This window comes from Pollicipes pollicipes, unplaced genomic scaffold, assembly GCF_011947565.3.
Source record: "Pollicipes pollicipes isolate AB1234 unplaced genomic scaffold, Ppol_2.1 Scaffold_4881;HRSCAF=5763_pilon_pilon_pilon, whole genome shotgun sequence".
In the NCBI taxonomy this organism is placed as follows: Eukaryota; Metazoa; Arthropoda; class Thecostraca; order Pollicipedomorpha; family Pollicipedidae; genus Pollicipes; species Pollicipes pollicipes.
Window position 1 is genome coordinate 19,170,836 of NW_023596576.1, and position 15,042 is coordinate 19,185,877.

The window sequence follows — 15,042 nt, forward strand, 5'->3', positions numbered from 1 at the left end:
CACACCACGCAGACTACGCTACGGCTCCAAGCACATGCGCGCTACCCAGGCTGTTCCGTCCCAACAGTCAGCTGTCCCGGCCGTAGCCGCCATCTCCGTCGGCCCAGCCGCGCGGAAGGCCGCGTCGCGAGCCGCGCTGGGCCGCCCCACTTGCCTGCACAGAGCCGTGCCGGTCTGCCGGGGTCAGCATGCCCCCCAGCAGGTTATTGGAGGCCCGGTGTGAGTCGGGCCAGGCGGCCGCCGCCTTGCCGCCCTGCAGACAGACCGAGGGGCGCGTGCGGTCAGCGGCCGGCGCCAGGCAGCCGTCGCAGCCGATGCCAGGCGGCAGCCGCGCTACCGACGCTGGCGGGCGTGCTGCGCATGCACCGCCTCACTGACGGGGAGCACACCCACACGGCGGGGACGGCACCGGGGGCATGCACTCGCGGCCGTCTCACCTTGTTGGTGGTGGGATGCCGCTCTCGGTTCGGCGACACGATCACCTCCTGACCGGTCTGCAGAGAGCCGACCGGCGTCGACTGGGGGCACAGCGCGGCGGCACCGCAGTTAGGGCCCGCTGCCGCTGGGCGGCACAACACATCGGAGGCCTGTGTTCGGATGGCTACAACACTGCGAAACGCACTCTCACGTTCGTCGCTTGTCGCCGCCGACCGCAGCTCAGGGTGTCAGGCTCGACTATTCTGGGCAGCGATTAATCCGCGACTTTGTGGCGTCACAGGATAGACCCCCCCCCCCCTCCCCTTTGCTTAACCTGGCGACTGCTCCGGCACAGAAATGCACTGATTTGTCCGCGCCATTTTGTGTGAAGTTTGCATTACGCCCAGTGCCACACCATTTTGAGAAGGCTTCCAGACAAACAAAATGACTAGCCGCATACAGACCCGAAGATTAACGTAAGCAACAACGCTTCTTGACCAGTGACGCCCACTAGGTGCTTGTGCTCTTTAATCGAGACCGCTCCCATGCAGTGGGTTCGCCCTGCTCGGCTAGTTGGTCAGTGGGGTTTCCGGGCGGGACATCGAAGAGTCACCCCTCGGTGGCCGCACAGCCGGCCGTGTGCGGCAGCGCTCCGTCAGACGGGAGCAAGGCTCCCGCCCGCAAGCCGCCCGCCTTCGGCTGCTGACAGCAAGAGCACCAGCCGCACACATCTTCACCAGCTGTCCATAGGCCTCCTGCCCTCGCTCACCCGGCCACGCCAGCTCACAGCTAAGCGCAAGGCTTTTGAGGTCCGCCACGGCCTCCGGAACGGAAAACCCTGATCCCACTAGCACGGCCGCCGTGCGCGTGGGCTTTACTGCTTCAAGCAGGGTGGTTTGACTCTCCTTCTGCTGTCAAGGGCCTTTGTCATACGCCGGCGGTATGCGACTACTGCAGCCGTCAGCCATACCTTCCAGGCCCGTCGGCACGGAGCGCTGTTGGCGTCATCCAACACCATTGTTGGTCCGAAACGAACGCACATCCGATGCAACTGGCGCTGAGACCCGGACGTCTTCAGATACGGCGCTGGACTGGAACGCCTTCAGATACGGCACTGGGTTCGGGCGCCTTCAGATACGACGCTGGGCCCGGGCACCTTCAGATCCGGCGCTGAGCTCGGGCGCCTTCAGATACGGCGCTGGGCTCGGGTGCCCTCAGATCCGGCGCTGAGCTCGGGCGCCCTCAGATCCGGCGCTGAGGCCAAGGCGCCTTCAGATCCGGCGCAGTCGCCGCGGTAGCCGGGTCTAAATGTCGTGACCACAAAAATACCCGCTTGCCATTTTCATCCCACTTAACATGAACCAGGCATGCAGACAAGGCGTTCCATAGCGGGTAGCGGTGTGTCGGAGCCAGACAGTAGACAGGCCACTGAGGTCAGACAGAGCGACGCCGGGTCGCCCGAGGGAGCGTCAGTCGGCGCCGGGCCGATCGATCACACCGCGGCCGAGCGCGCCGCCCAGCCGGGCCAACACGAGTCGACGCCGAGCGCGCCGCCCAGCCGGGCCAACACGAGTCGACGCCGAGCGCGCCGCCCAGCCGGGCCAACACGAGTCGACGCCGAGCGCGCCGCCCAGCCGGGCCAACACGAGTCGACGCCGAGCGCGCCGCCCAGCCGGCCAACACGAGTCGACGCGCCGAGCGCGCCGCCCAGCCGGCCAACACGAGTCGACGCCGAGCGCGCCGCCCAGCCGGGCCAACACGAGTCGACGCCGAGCGCGCCGCCCAGCCGGGCCAACACGAGTCGACGCCGAGCGCGCCGCCCAGCCGGTCCACACGAGTCGACGCCGAGCGCGCCGCCCCGGGCCACACGAGTCGACGCCTGCTTGGCCCGCCCTCACACCGCGCGACACACCGGCCGGCCGGCAATCGCCCCCCCCCCCCCTCTCTCCCTCTCCCTCTCCTCTCCCTCTCCCTCTCCCTCTCCTCCCTCTCCCTCTCCCTCTCCCTCTCCCCTCCTCTCCCCTCCCTCTCCTCTCCCTCTCCCTCTCCCTCTCCCTCTCCCTCTCCCTCTCCTCTCCCTCTCCCTCTCCCTCTCCCCTCTCCCTCTCCCTCTCCTCTCCCTCTCCCTCTCCCTCTCCCTCTCCCTCTCCCTCTCCCTCTCCCTCTCCCTCTCCCTCTCCCTCTCCCTCTCCCTCTCCCTCTCCCTCTCCCTCTCCCTCTCCTCTCCCTCTCCCTCTCCCTCTCCCCTCTCCCTCTCCCTCTCCCTCTCCCTCTCCTCTCTCCCTCTCCCTCTCCCTCTCCCTCTCCCTCTCCCTCTCCCTCTCCCTCTCCCTCTCCCTCTCCCTCTCCCTCTCCCTCTCCTCTCCTCTCCCTGCCCTCTCCCTCTCCCTCTCTCTCTCTCTCTCTCTCTCTCTCTCTCTCTCTCTCTCTCTCTCTCTCTCTCTCTCTCTCTCTCTCTCTCTCTCTCTCTCTCTCTCTCTCTCCGGACTGCCGAACACCATGAATATGCCAACGTGTGCCGAGCCAACAGGACGCCTGATACGGCGTGTGCCATAAGAGAGGTAAGTGGGTAGGAACGCCACCAAACCGGAGCAGCTCCGCGTACCGCTTGTCTGAAGGAGGCGCTGATGCACGCAACAACCTGGACGACCCCGGGGCGCGCCCGCGCTCTAATAATGGCGTGCTCAGGCGAAAAACGAGGTCAACCTCTTACTCGACCGCTAGTCCACTCCCAATCTGATCTCACACTTGGCGAATGAGGGTCGACGTCAGCTGACACTCCCTGACAACCAATCATCGAGAACCAATTGCGCCTGCACGTTCACCATGATAACCGGGCGAGCGGGCGCAGCGCGGCGAGCTGCCATTGGTGGCGACCGGCTCGGCCGTTGACGAGCCGGGGCTTACGAGAGGACCGTCGCGTGATCTGCGGTCGATCCGCACCGGAACTGGGCCCCGCCCACGACTGAGCGTCGACCAGCACTGACCTCCACCATACTTCAGTCAGGCACAGCTCCGCGCGCCCCAGTCCCGTCAAAAACGACACGAGTATCGCCCAGCCAAACCTCGCACGGTTCAGGCCAGCGTGCCAAAGTGCCCCTCGGCCAACGCCGTCCAGCCGTACTACGAGGAACGTGCCGTCCGTTGACACCACGACGGTCGCGTCACTCCTGCTCGCCTCGCAAGACGTCGCCCCACCCACCATGGTGCGTCCCGTCCAGTCGAACTCCTCGTCGTCGACGTAGCCTTTGCGGTCGAACAGGTCTTGGAACAGCTTGCGCAGGTAGTCGTAGTCGGGCATCTCGAAAAAGTCCAGCCGCCTCACGTACCGCAGGTAGGTGGCCAGTTCATCTGTGGTACATTTCAGGCGTGCGTCAACAGGACACAATTATAACACAAACCAACAGACATCAATCAATCATATCGCACAGTAAACTGAGTTACCTGCGAATGACAGTGAGCTTAAAACGGGTACTAGTGTTGTGCGTTCAGCACTGGCGCAGGTATCATATCGATACGGTGATTCCTCGTCATAGCAAAACGTCGTTCGCCGTAATTCCTCCTCTCAATCAAGGCGCCCAAAACCGATCACGCCGGCGCTGCACCATTTGAGGCTTGCCAGGGCCGCGACTTATCGCCACACATCACGGCGACGCGGGCCATCAACGGCAACACGGCCCATCACCGCTGCCGTCAGCGGTGCATGGGAAACGGCTTCATCACAGCAGAGGCCCCGCTCCCCAAACTATCACCGGAGTGTCCTCTGCCCTCAGCACGCTTGCCATGCGCTCTCAGCATGGCCTTAAGAGCGGCGGCCGTCCCGGAGGCGGGCCGGGGGCGGGACAGCGAGCGGGTCGACTGTCAGCAGACGAAGCGACTCGGTCCGACAGCTGACCAGCCGGCCTGGCCGCCACCCCGGCAGCGGTGGTGCACCGCCGCCGCCGCCCGCACGCCCCGCGGCCCCGGGCCGGCGGCAGCACCGCCGCCAACGCGCTGAGGGCGCTGCAGGGACGGGCACACGCAATGAGCGGAGCGCAGGTTCGCCCCGACAGGTCACGGGCCCGGGCGCCCGTCGGCCACGGGTCAGCAGAAGGCCGTGGCTGCAGTGTCGTTCTAGCCGCCCACCAGCAGCCAGACCAACGGCGGAGGTTGCCGGGCCGCGCGGCCCCCATGCTTCCACGAACACGGCGGCAATGCAACGCCCCCTGCAGCAGCCTAGGCCGCTCGACCCCCAGGCGCCGGGCTTCGCAGGCACGCGGCCCGACTAGCGCTGCACACCCCGCCGCTCGACCCCCAGGCGCCGGGCTTCGCAGGCACGCGGCCCGACTAGCGCTGCACACCTCGCCGCTCGGCCCCCCAGGCGCCGGGCTTCGCAGGCACGCGGCCCGACTAGCGCTGCACACCCCGCCGCTCGACCCCCCAGGCGCCGGGCTTCGCAGGCACGCGGCCCGACTAGCGCTGCACACCCCGCCGCTCGACCCCCCAGGCGCCGGGCTTCGCAGGCACGCGGCCCGACTAGCGCTGCACACCTCGCCGCCCGAGTCACCGGCCGACTGCGGGACCACATATAGCGACAGCGTGCGTCTGTTCTCCCGCCACTCGGGTGTTTGCGGTGGGCCCCCGACCGGTGGCTGGGTCCAGATCGACGGTCGAGGCCATGCCATTAACATGACCAGTCAGTCGCACGGTGGACCGGGCGGCCGCTCCATATGGATGAGAGGCGGCAGTCGGCGGCCGCCGCCGCCCCTTGCGACAGCACCGCTCAGAGGTCGCTCTCCCCGCAGCGAGCACGCGCCGGTGCCGACACGTCCGGCGGCACCTGTCTCTGGAGGGCGCCTGCCGACGCCACGCTCCCGGCGGGGCTGCCCGGCGCGCTCGCCGCCGTCCGTCGCCACTGACCGGGGTAGTTCTCGCAGAGCACCTCGATCGGCGTGGCCCGCTTGGTGTCGCCGATCTTCTGGTACCGCTCCTTGAGTGTCTCGGCCTGCAGGCCCTGCCAGGGCAGGCTGCCGCGCAGGAAGTACATGAACATGTGACCCAGCGCCTCCAGGTCATCCCGCCGACTCTGCTCTGAAACAAGGGTAAGATCCCGGTCAGCGGTCAGCGATCATCGGCTCAGAGTCCCCAGTCCACAGGGTATTCGACATCGGGTCGCAGCGCCGGGTCGGCGGTAACACGCCGCAGGACACTGGCTTGGCATGCCCCCCCCCCCCCCTCCCCCTTCCACTTGATACCATCCAGTTGAAGGTACCACAAAAAGAGAAGGGCACAGCTCAGCGCGTGACATTGCCACGCACGCTGAAGGACTCGATAGACATTGACGGAGATACCTCAAACACATTCGGCCGACACTGCGCCCGCTGCCTGACAGACGGTGCGATGGTCCGTAGAATGGCTCGTGATGCACTGAGCAAAACAGACGCAATTAGTGCCTGCCCCCCCCCCCCCCCCCCTCCCCGCCCAGCCCACTTCGGAGCTGCGGCGCCCGCTCAGCCGGGAGTGGCGCCAAGCCCCACAATGTCAGTGGGGCGCACGTGTGGCTGCTGCCGGCATCGGGCCGGGGCCATCACTCCTGCTGACACGCCGCTACAGACCGGGACACCCGGCCCTCGGGACACAACGCCCACCCATCAGAGCTCGCCAGCTCAAGGGGCCGCGGACGTACCACCACTTGACAGAAACAGCCCGCTATCGGGCGCGGCGGCAGCCGACAGGTGGCGCTGGCCGAGACCGGGCCGAGCCGGGCCGGGCCGCGCGCCAGTGACAGCTCGCGGGCCCTAAATACGGAGCCGTCAGCCGAGTCAGCAGAACGTGCGCCGCTCGCTATGGCAGCACGGTCGGCACGCGGCGGCCAGCGTGCCACAGCGGGTCCTGTCGCCACGCCCGGTCTGTTCGGGCCGAGTCTGCGGCCGCGGCGCCCACACGGCCGGCCCGACCGCCGGCTGTCCGAGGGTCACAGCGGCCGAGCGCCTCCGCGCCGAGCGGTACGCGCGCGACACGGCCGGAGCGGCGGCCAGTGGGCGAGCCACCACTGGCACACACGGTGAGCGGCACGACGGTCAGCTGTGCGTCGCGCCACCACCAGCGCCGAGCCGAGGCAGCTGCGGCTGGCGACTGACACCGCAGCATGGGGCCTCGGCTCCGAGGGGCCGCCCTGTCGACGCTCTGCCGGCTCAGGACGCCACCCTGCTGACACTCGGCCGGCTCCGAAGCGCCGCCGCCGGCCGGGGATGGGTCGCCATGGCGCCCATGTCTCCCGGGCTTCCTGCTTAGCAATCACGAGATCGTATAAGGCCAGGACCGAATCCTACACCGAACGTGCAGGAACAAAGCCGTCGTGTGGAAAAGTGAATGCTTTCGACAACGCTACCGCCAAAACAGCCGCAAGACAATCCCATCTGACCAGCCATTGTATCGGGCCATTCAACTCTTCAGACACAAAGGCAGCAGCGACTGAAATGCAACAATCACGGCGCGATCGGGTAGCAAAGGCAAATATTTGTGTGTGCTTGTCTCGCCAGCCAGTTCGCAGGTGGGGAAAGTGGCAGCGCACTGAATGTTTTCCGTACTTGGGCATAAGAAAAATGTGAACTGGTCCATGACACATCTCTTCCGACACTGACATGCATTGGGCAGCAGATCCCGGTCACTTCGGCGCTGGTTATACTCAGAACGGTGGTCTATAAAAACCTATAGGTGTGTCATGGCACGCGATCACACCAAACGTATCCATGAACCCAGATAACACATCGAAGTAAAACTGATCCATTTGCCGCAACCGGCCGGACAAACGGGATCACCTTCAACGGTTCCCTTCCAAGGTTTTGCGGCGCCGCACTCGGCGGAACATTGATGCCCGGTTCACCACTGCATTCCGAGAACACAGAGGGAGGCGTGTCTCACCACACCGCCCCAGCTGACGGGGCGGGGCGCGGCAACCATGGGGGGGGGGGGGGCGGGGTGAAGCAGGGGTGTGTGCCGACAATGACTGCGGACCGCGCTCGGCAGGTGTGTCGTCGGTGGGGGAGGGGCGTCGCCGTCGGCCGGTGACCGCTGCCGTGAAGCGCCTCGCCGGACGGGCGCCGCCGCCCGCCGCGCCTGGCAGGCCAGGCCGCTCCAGCACGGCGCTGGAGAGTGCGGGTCTGCCCGGGTGTGGGCCCGGACTGGCGCCACTTGCCCCGACCGAACTACACTGGACTGGACTGGACTGGACTGGACTGGACTGGACTGGACTGGACTGGACTGGACTGGACTGGACTGGACTGGACTGGACTGGTGACGGCCGGCCGTACTTTGCAGACTGTCTCAGTTAAGTTTCTGCCCCTCCCCCTCTCCTTCAGCTGAGAACAGTTGCCTGGGGTTTTCTTCAACCGGACACAAGTACTGAAGGACAGTCCCCAGCGAGGTTATTCCACGAGGGTCCCGCTAATTAACACCAAAGCGTCCACTTTGCAATGCGCTCGCGTGCTGCGACAGGGTGAATTTGACCAGAAATCGATGCACCCATAAAAAGGAACGTAACGGTGCATGTACCGTCACAAGTACGGGTAACCGCGCAGATCGACCCTATAAGCCCAGATGAAACGCCAAAAAATGGTTTGAGGGACAAATACAGCAACCAGGTGATTTAAGGCGTCATTTAAGCGCTGATTACTCTTGCCAAAACCAGCAGCATACAGTCCATGAGATCCCTCAATTGACCTAACCAATGAAGCATACAAAATATCATTGATCAACTGTCGCCCAAATTTCATAACTTAATGGCCTTTGTACTGTGCACTCTACCCCTGGGCCTCTGGTTTGCGTACTGGACTTGTCCACCTCACATCGTGTCGCCATCCGGAAAAAACGTGCAGCCTTTCCTCGACGAGACTTCACGACTGTCACGACTGCAGTTGGAGACTTATCGCGATTTTCTCAAACCTTCCTCCACAATGAACAGGTAGAAACCGATGAGCAGTACCCAAAGCCAACAGGTCGCCTTACCTTATATTAAAGGGCAATAGGTAACTCTCCAAAAAAATGGTATCACCATTTGCAATACCGCATGGCATATCAGCACAGTGCAAGTAACTTTTGCTTACAACGACTGTGCATTGCTTGAAAAATAATGTGCACATCTTTGCTGGCGTTAAAACTTTCAAATCACAGGGAATTTGTTTCACAACTCCGCTTAGCCGTACTTACACGATTGAGAAAAAACACGTATCTTCCGGCAATCGGGAGCAGTGAACGAGGATAAGAAGTTATAAGCATGAGTGATGCCAGACAGCAGCGGATGTCTGGCGTGGCCCGGTCCCGCTGAGAGGGGCATCCACCCGGTCCCGCTGAGGGGAGCACCCAACCACCCCTGCTGGGGGGAGCATCCAGCCAGTCCCGCTGAGAGGAGCATCCACCCGGTCCCGCTGAGGGGAGCACCCAACCACCCCCGCTGAGAGGAGCATCCACCCACCCCCGCTGAGGGGAGCATCCACCCGGTCCCGCTGGGCTGCTGAGAGGAGCATCCACCCACCCCCGCTGAGGGGAGCATCCACCCGGTCCCGCTGGGGGGAGCACCCAACCACCCCTGCTGAGAGGAGCATCCACCCGGTCCCGCTGAGGGAAACGGCGGCGCGGCCCGCTGAGGGGATACGCTGCCCCAACGAGGGGGCAGCGGGCCGATGCGAGCGGCGCGGCCATGTCTCCCGTCGTCGCGGCCATGTCTCACGTGCCGACAGCCACCCGGCGATTGGCGGTCGTGCCAAGCCAAGCGGCAGGCGGCGGCGGCGCCGCGGCCGTCGGATCCGTCAGTGTCATAACGCTGGCGCCGAGTCCGCTCCACATCTCCCGCCTCCGGCAGGACGGAGCACTGCGCGCCTCCGGCAGGACGGAGCACTGCGCGTCTCCGACAGGACGGAGCACTGCGCGCCCCGCGGCCGCCGCACCGCGCTCCAGCCAGCCATCGCATCGACCCACTCACGACGGCAGCGATTCAACCGCAGCCTGTCTGGGCAGCATCCGCGCCCGCATCCGCTCCCACGGAGGCGTTGGCCTGAGCCCAGCGCGGGCGCGAGACAGCAGCGGCGTTGTCTGGGCCGGCTGCCGTCCTGGTTTTGCGGCGGCGGCGGCGGCGGCGGCGGCGGCGGCGGCGGCGGCGGCGGCGGCTGGCGTCGCGTCCCATAAGGTACCGGCCGGGCCCACTTGCCGGCCCGTACCGACGGTCGATACGAGCTGGCCTATTCCAGCAGGGCATACCGAGCATTGGAACACGGCCGGCGGCGGCTCGGGCCGGGCCACACGTGGCTGTGAGCATGGTTCGCCACCGGCTGCCGGCCGTAAGCTCACGAGATCGGGGGACGAGCTGAGCTGAACGCCCCATTCCAGGAGTGCGAAGCAAAGAGAAAAATTAAATCCAGGCACAGAAGATAACAAACATAGCATTGCAATATTCTTTGGAGGTTCCAACGTACATGGTGAACGTTTGCGCTTACTCTGAGAGACGAACTGGATTCCACAAATACCAAGTGCAGTGTGCTCCCATTCTTTCAATCAGCCAGACGCTTACACAAATCAATCCGTTGACCCACCATGAATCACCCAGGTAAACACACAAATCTAGCCGCACGTGAGCCTGCCTTAAACGCTGCTACACCACAAGTGGTGACTGACTATCGGCGTGTGATGGTCCCCTGGCTCCGATACTTTTATCGAGTGACCGGACCTCCCTCGCCCACCGCCTGTCAGCACTCGGTCCTGCCTTTGCGGGGCGGACTCAGCCACGGGACCCGCGTTCACTAGGCACGGCTACCTGAGCCCGCCGACGTGGCAGGGCTCTGACCATCCCCTGAACGCCCACGGCCCCACATCCAGTGACGTCGCACGACGTTGGCGCCCGCGCGCGCGCGCGCCGCTGGCTCACCCCTGCCCAGGTGCGTGTTGATGCTCATGTAGCGCGCCGTGCCGGTCAGACTCTTGTTCTCCCGGTACGGGATGTGGCGGTTCGTCTCCGGATCGATGTACTCCTTGGCCAGGCCGAAATCTGCCGGCAGCGCCACCTGGTGACGGAGCGCCACGCCGCAGAGCGTGGCCGCGCGCCCACGCCCGTCAGGCGCAACACAGCAGCGGCGCGCACCGCGTTGACAGACGGCGCACCGTCTCGCCGGCGACGACAGGCCGGCGGCCGGCTCCCGTAGTTTCAACACACTTCGGACGAATGATGTCACACGGCGGACGAGCTGACGTCACACCTCGGACGGGTGACGTCACACGGCGGACGAGCTGACGCCCGTGGTCCGGCGAGCAAGGGCGGATGACATCGGACGGGGACGCCTGACGCATGTATGACGTACAGCGTCCGATGGAGCCGAAGGCGGTGCCGCCGCTAGGGCTGCCTGGCATCACATACCTATGATGTGGATGACCTTGTCTTTTCTGTTTGAGCTCCGGCCTATGAGGAAGTTCTCGGGCTTCACGTCTCGGTATATGAGGTGTTTGGAGTGGACAAATTCTATCCTATGTAACTGAAACACGTTGAACGACGATGGTTAGTCGAACAGGGCAAAAACATACGAGCAAGAATGGACCTTTCATGTGGGAAAGCCCGTCAAACACCCAACAGTGCTGCTCACATTGAAATTTAAGCGACACGCTTTGCAAAACCAGAAAAACATGCGGAAAAATAATCCGATAACTTAGCAATCGCTTGTATCGGGACTTCCGCTGAATCACTGACAACAAACACCGGATGCGATCGTTCACAGAAGGGAAAGACATGCAGACACACCTTCTACACGGCAAGCAGCGTGCCCAGCCACCACATGCGGTGTTCGGGAGCGGTCTAGTGACAGCCGAGCGGGCTGGCAGCGCGTGCGTCTGCCGATGTCGGGGCGGGGGCGGGGCTGCCGTCCAGCCCGTGTGCGGTTTTTTCTTGAATATGGACATGTTGTTTTTACTATCATAAAATATGCTACTTTAACACTAACCGCTAAGTATAATAGACAATTCACTCAAACTGATTAACTTCACTCAAAACGCACCCCTATTAAGTGAAGGGGTGCGTATTTTTGTGTTGGACAATAGCTTTGATAAGCACGCGTCCCGGCGGCCGGTTGAATGCGACGCGCTCGGGTGGGGGTCAACTACCCCCCCCCCCCCTGAAATATCAGAAAAAGAGAGCTGAACACCAAATTCTCAGAGTAGGTAAGCCCTGCATGTAAACTCACTAATGCCACATTTTGAAGTTCCTAGGTCATGATATGCAGGTCAAAGAAGGTCAAATAAGGTCAAACTGCAGATCAGTGTCCGAAGTGGCCGCAGACCTCCTCACGCAACCAACAGTGATCTAGATGCCTCTTCTGAGCAAAAGGTCACTTATATTAATATCAGGTCAGTGATCTTCTTTGACCCTCCGTTCAAAATGACGAAAACCCTTTGATATTGTTTTGATGTTTGAATTTGAACCAGCGCGAAGGCCTACGCAAGGCAGCATGTTCCCCAGAACAAAAGTTTGAATGGGATCATTTTAGGTCAATGAATTGCTCTGACGTTAATGAAGTCCAAAAAACATGTCTGCTGACGTCCCTGTGAAAATATTGAAATGAGCATCAAAAACCATCGCATAAAGCAAACTTTTCAGTAAAACGCAGTTTGGTTTAGGCAATGGCCTGACCTTCACATCTAATCCAAGTCGAATGGAATGAATCGCAATCCTGAATGCAATTTTTAATCGCTTAAGAATCCATCTCCAGGCTGTACAGCTTTGCCTTACACCTCGCTGTCGCAACATATTGCACAATTTCCTTGGAATTGCCTTCGCTGACAACCATGACCTGTGACCACCTGCCATCGGCGACCTTAGAAGGCACATCTAAAAAGTTTGGTGCGGATAAGCCGCGTCGTTCGGAAGTTATTCCGAAAATTTATTCGGGGGAGGGACAAATCGACGCCCACTCTAGCGCGTGTTAAGTGTTTATTTTCCCCGAGACAAGTCCTGAGAAATGCCTACGCTCCGAGGCCGCCCATTGCCAAATTCGTGAATGAAATCATGTTCATGTTCAAATCAATCAAAATCAAAAAGTTCATGAAGTCGTCTATTTCATGAACGGCGAGGAAGCTGTAATAGTGCTCAGACTCATTAATAGCTGACAGATGCATAGAACTGCGTTGCGTTTCAGAAACAAGATCCATACCTTTTGGTTTTACAACCACAAAAGTATTAAAAGGCGGTGCTTTCTCCCATTTTGTTTTCGGCGTTGACAGCTTCTGACCGCCCAATGGACCGCTACCCCTCTTCATCGCACACCCACGGAGTATTATCACGCTTGGGGATGGTTAGATGAAAAGGTTTGTCGTAGTTCCCACATAGCTTTCTCAAATACCACCAGTCATCCTCTTGCCTTTGCAAGATTGTCATAGCTCTATAAGTTGCCGTTACTGATATTCCCAAATGCCTAGGGTAACGTTTGAATGATGAGGTGCAATCGCATAGTACAGTTCAAAGGCTACGTTTTCTCTCAGCCGAAGGGAATCCGAATCACTAGGCACGTCTTATCGACAGGAATTACTGGCACGGTCATTTCCATCAGCAAAATGTGATTCCCGCTACAGGAATCGTGACCCAACACAGACGCACTGCGGACGCAGTCCCGTGACCCCTGCAATGCGCACTTGATGCGCCCCAGGGGCCGACGGGTCGTGTTCAACAGACAACAGTTCACCAGTTCAACAGATCGTTTGACACTGCAGCTGGTGGTTGAGTGCCGGAGGCCGAGTTTCCCCGTTGAACTTTAGGCATTGATCGTTGTTCCCGGAGCTCGCTGCCACGCAGTAGCGGCAGCCGAGGAAGGAAGCGTGTGGCCGCGGTGTTAGGTAGTGCGGCTGAATTTGGGAAAGCACCACATCCAGACGTATTGACCCGACACAGAGCACCACAGCGACGAGGCAACGACCACTGCGCAGTACGCTGTAACAAAAGGTGCAAATGTTCTGAAGAGGCACGCTTTGCGGCCATGTTGGACACTACCCGCGCATACAAGGCAGGACATGGAGACCGGACACGGCATGGCGCAAATGGCCGGGTAGACAAGGGATACATACGTACATACAGCAAGCATAGTATATAGATATTGATAACGTATTGCATATAACCACTGTTCGTCACAGCCGACGTGGATATGACGTGGCGTTGATCATCTTCTAAGATGTGGATCTGATGGGCCGCATTAAGTCGCCTAGTTTACGGCAATGTGCATGCAAATGCCATCGACGTTCGCAACAAGATAATACAAATGTGTATATACGCACATACATATATATATATATATATATATTATTCAATAAAACATTCTCGGGGTATATATATATTCAATCGGGAATAATATATATTCAATAAAACATTCTCGCAGATAGGTGTAAATATAGTTTGATTTCATAGCATGGCTTTAACTGGCTTAAAACTCATATACTAGCAATGCAAAGAAATCTGCAAGTTACATGGTTGACTTGACTGATACTGTGTTATTATTGGGACATTTCACATGTTATGTGATGTTATCGTTTCACATTAGATTCCAATCTAGTGTATGTCTGAACGTGTTTCTGGAAAAAGTGAAACATTGCACCGACAATACCAATGACGTTTTTATCTAGGTGAGCCTTGATCATATTGTAAGCATGGGTAACATTCACCATAAACATTCAACATACATGAAAGACATGACATGGCGTCGACACCGCCAGACAGCGTCATACGTGTCCAATGTGCGGGCCTCCGGAGCGGTTGTGTCTACTGTGCGGGCCTCCGGAGCGATTGTGTCTACTGTGCGGGCCTCCGGAGCGGTTGTGTCTACTGTGCGGGCCTCCGGGGCGGTTGTGTCTACTGCGCAAGTCTCCGGGGCGGTTGTGTCTACTGCGCAAGTCTCCGGGGCGGTTGTGTCTACTGCGCAAGTCTCTGGGGGGTTGTGTCTACTGTGCGGGCCTCCGGAGCGGTTGTGTCTACTGTGCGGGCCTCCGGGGCGATCGTGTCAACTGTGCGGGCCTCCGGGGCGGTTGTGTCTACTGTGCAAGTCTCCGGGGCGATCGTGTCTACTGTGCGGGCCTCCGGGGCGGTTGTGTCTACTGTGCAAGTCTCCGGGGCGGTTGTGTCAACTGTGCGGGCCTCCGGGGGGTTGCAGCCCTCGTGTTTCGCGAGTGCAGCGCCACCCCGCGTGCGACTAAACAGTGGAATTGACTGGTTGTTTGCTCTTGACACCGTCCAAAAACATCCAGACACATGTCGTCTGTCAGTAGAGCGCAGCCCCATGACTGACGGACAGGTCATACGAATGTTCTGGATCGCGTCAGAACTCGCTATAGTGCCTCGCTACCTACTCGTGGCATATCTTTGGCGATCGGTGGCAGATTGGAGCATCCCAATCACAACCGGCATACGCTTACCAATACCCCAACCAAATGTTGCTTCACGGTGAACGCTACTTGTGCCTTTCTGTGCACGTTTTCAAAAACGCCTCGCAGTTTTCCAATGCAATGACGTAGCTCGGCGCATCATGTTCTGAAGTGGTTTTGGACAGTCAGTTTTCCATCTTGAAACCATTAGCTATGTATCTGGGCGATTACGCATAAACTCGAGGCTGTCACTGGCCATCGTAA

At 60.3% G+C, this 15,042-nt stretch overlaps 1 protein-coding gene across 1 annotated transcript in view; it reads right to left on the minus strand.

The window, feature by feature from the left end:
- Positions 1-15,042, minus strand: part of LOC119101578 (casein kinase I) — a 61,437-nt gene that overhangs the window by 30,734 nt on the left and 15,661 nt on the right. Inside the window, exons 4-8 of the mRNA XM_037224926.1 lie at positions 10,802-10,916; positions 10,316-10,435; positions 5,317-5,487; positions 3,620-3,768; positions 438-518 (exon numbers count right to left, since the gene is read on the minus strand). Of these exons, the coding sequence (XP_037080821.1) occupies positions 438-518; positions 3,620-3,768; positions 5,317-5,487; positions 10,316-10,435; positions 10,802-10,916 (636 nt within the window). The remainder of the gene's footprint in view (positions 1-437; positions 519-3,619; positions 3,769-5,316; positions 5,488-10,315; positions 10,436-10,801; positions 10,917-15,042) is intronic.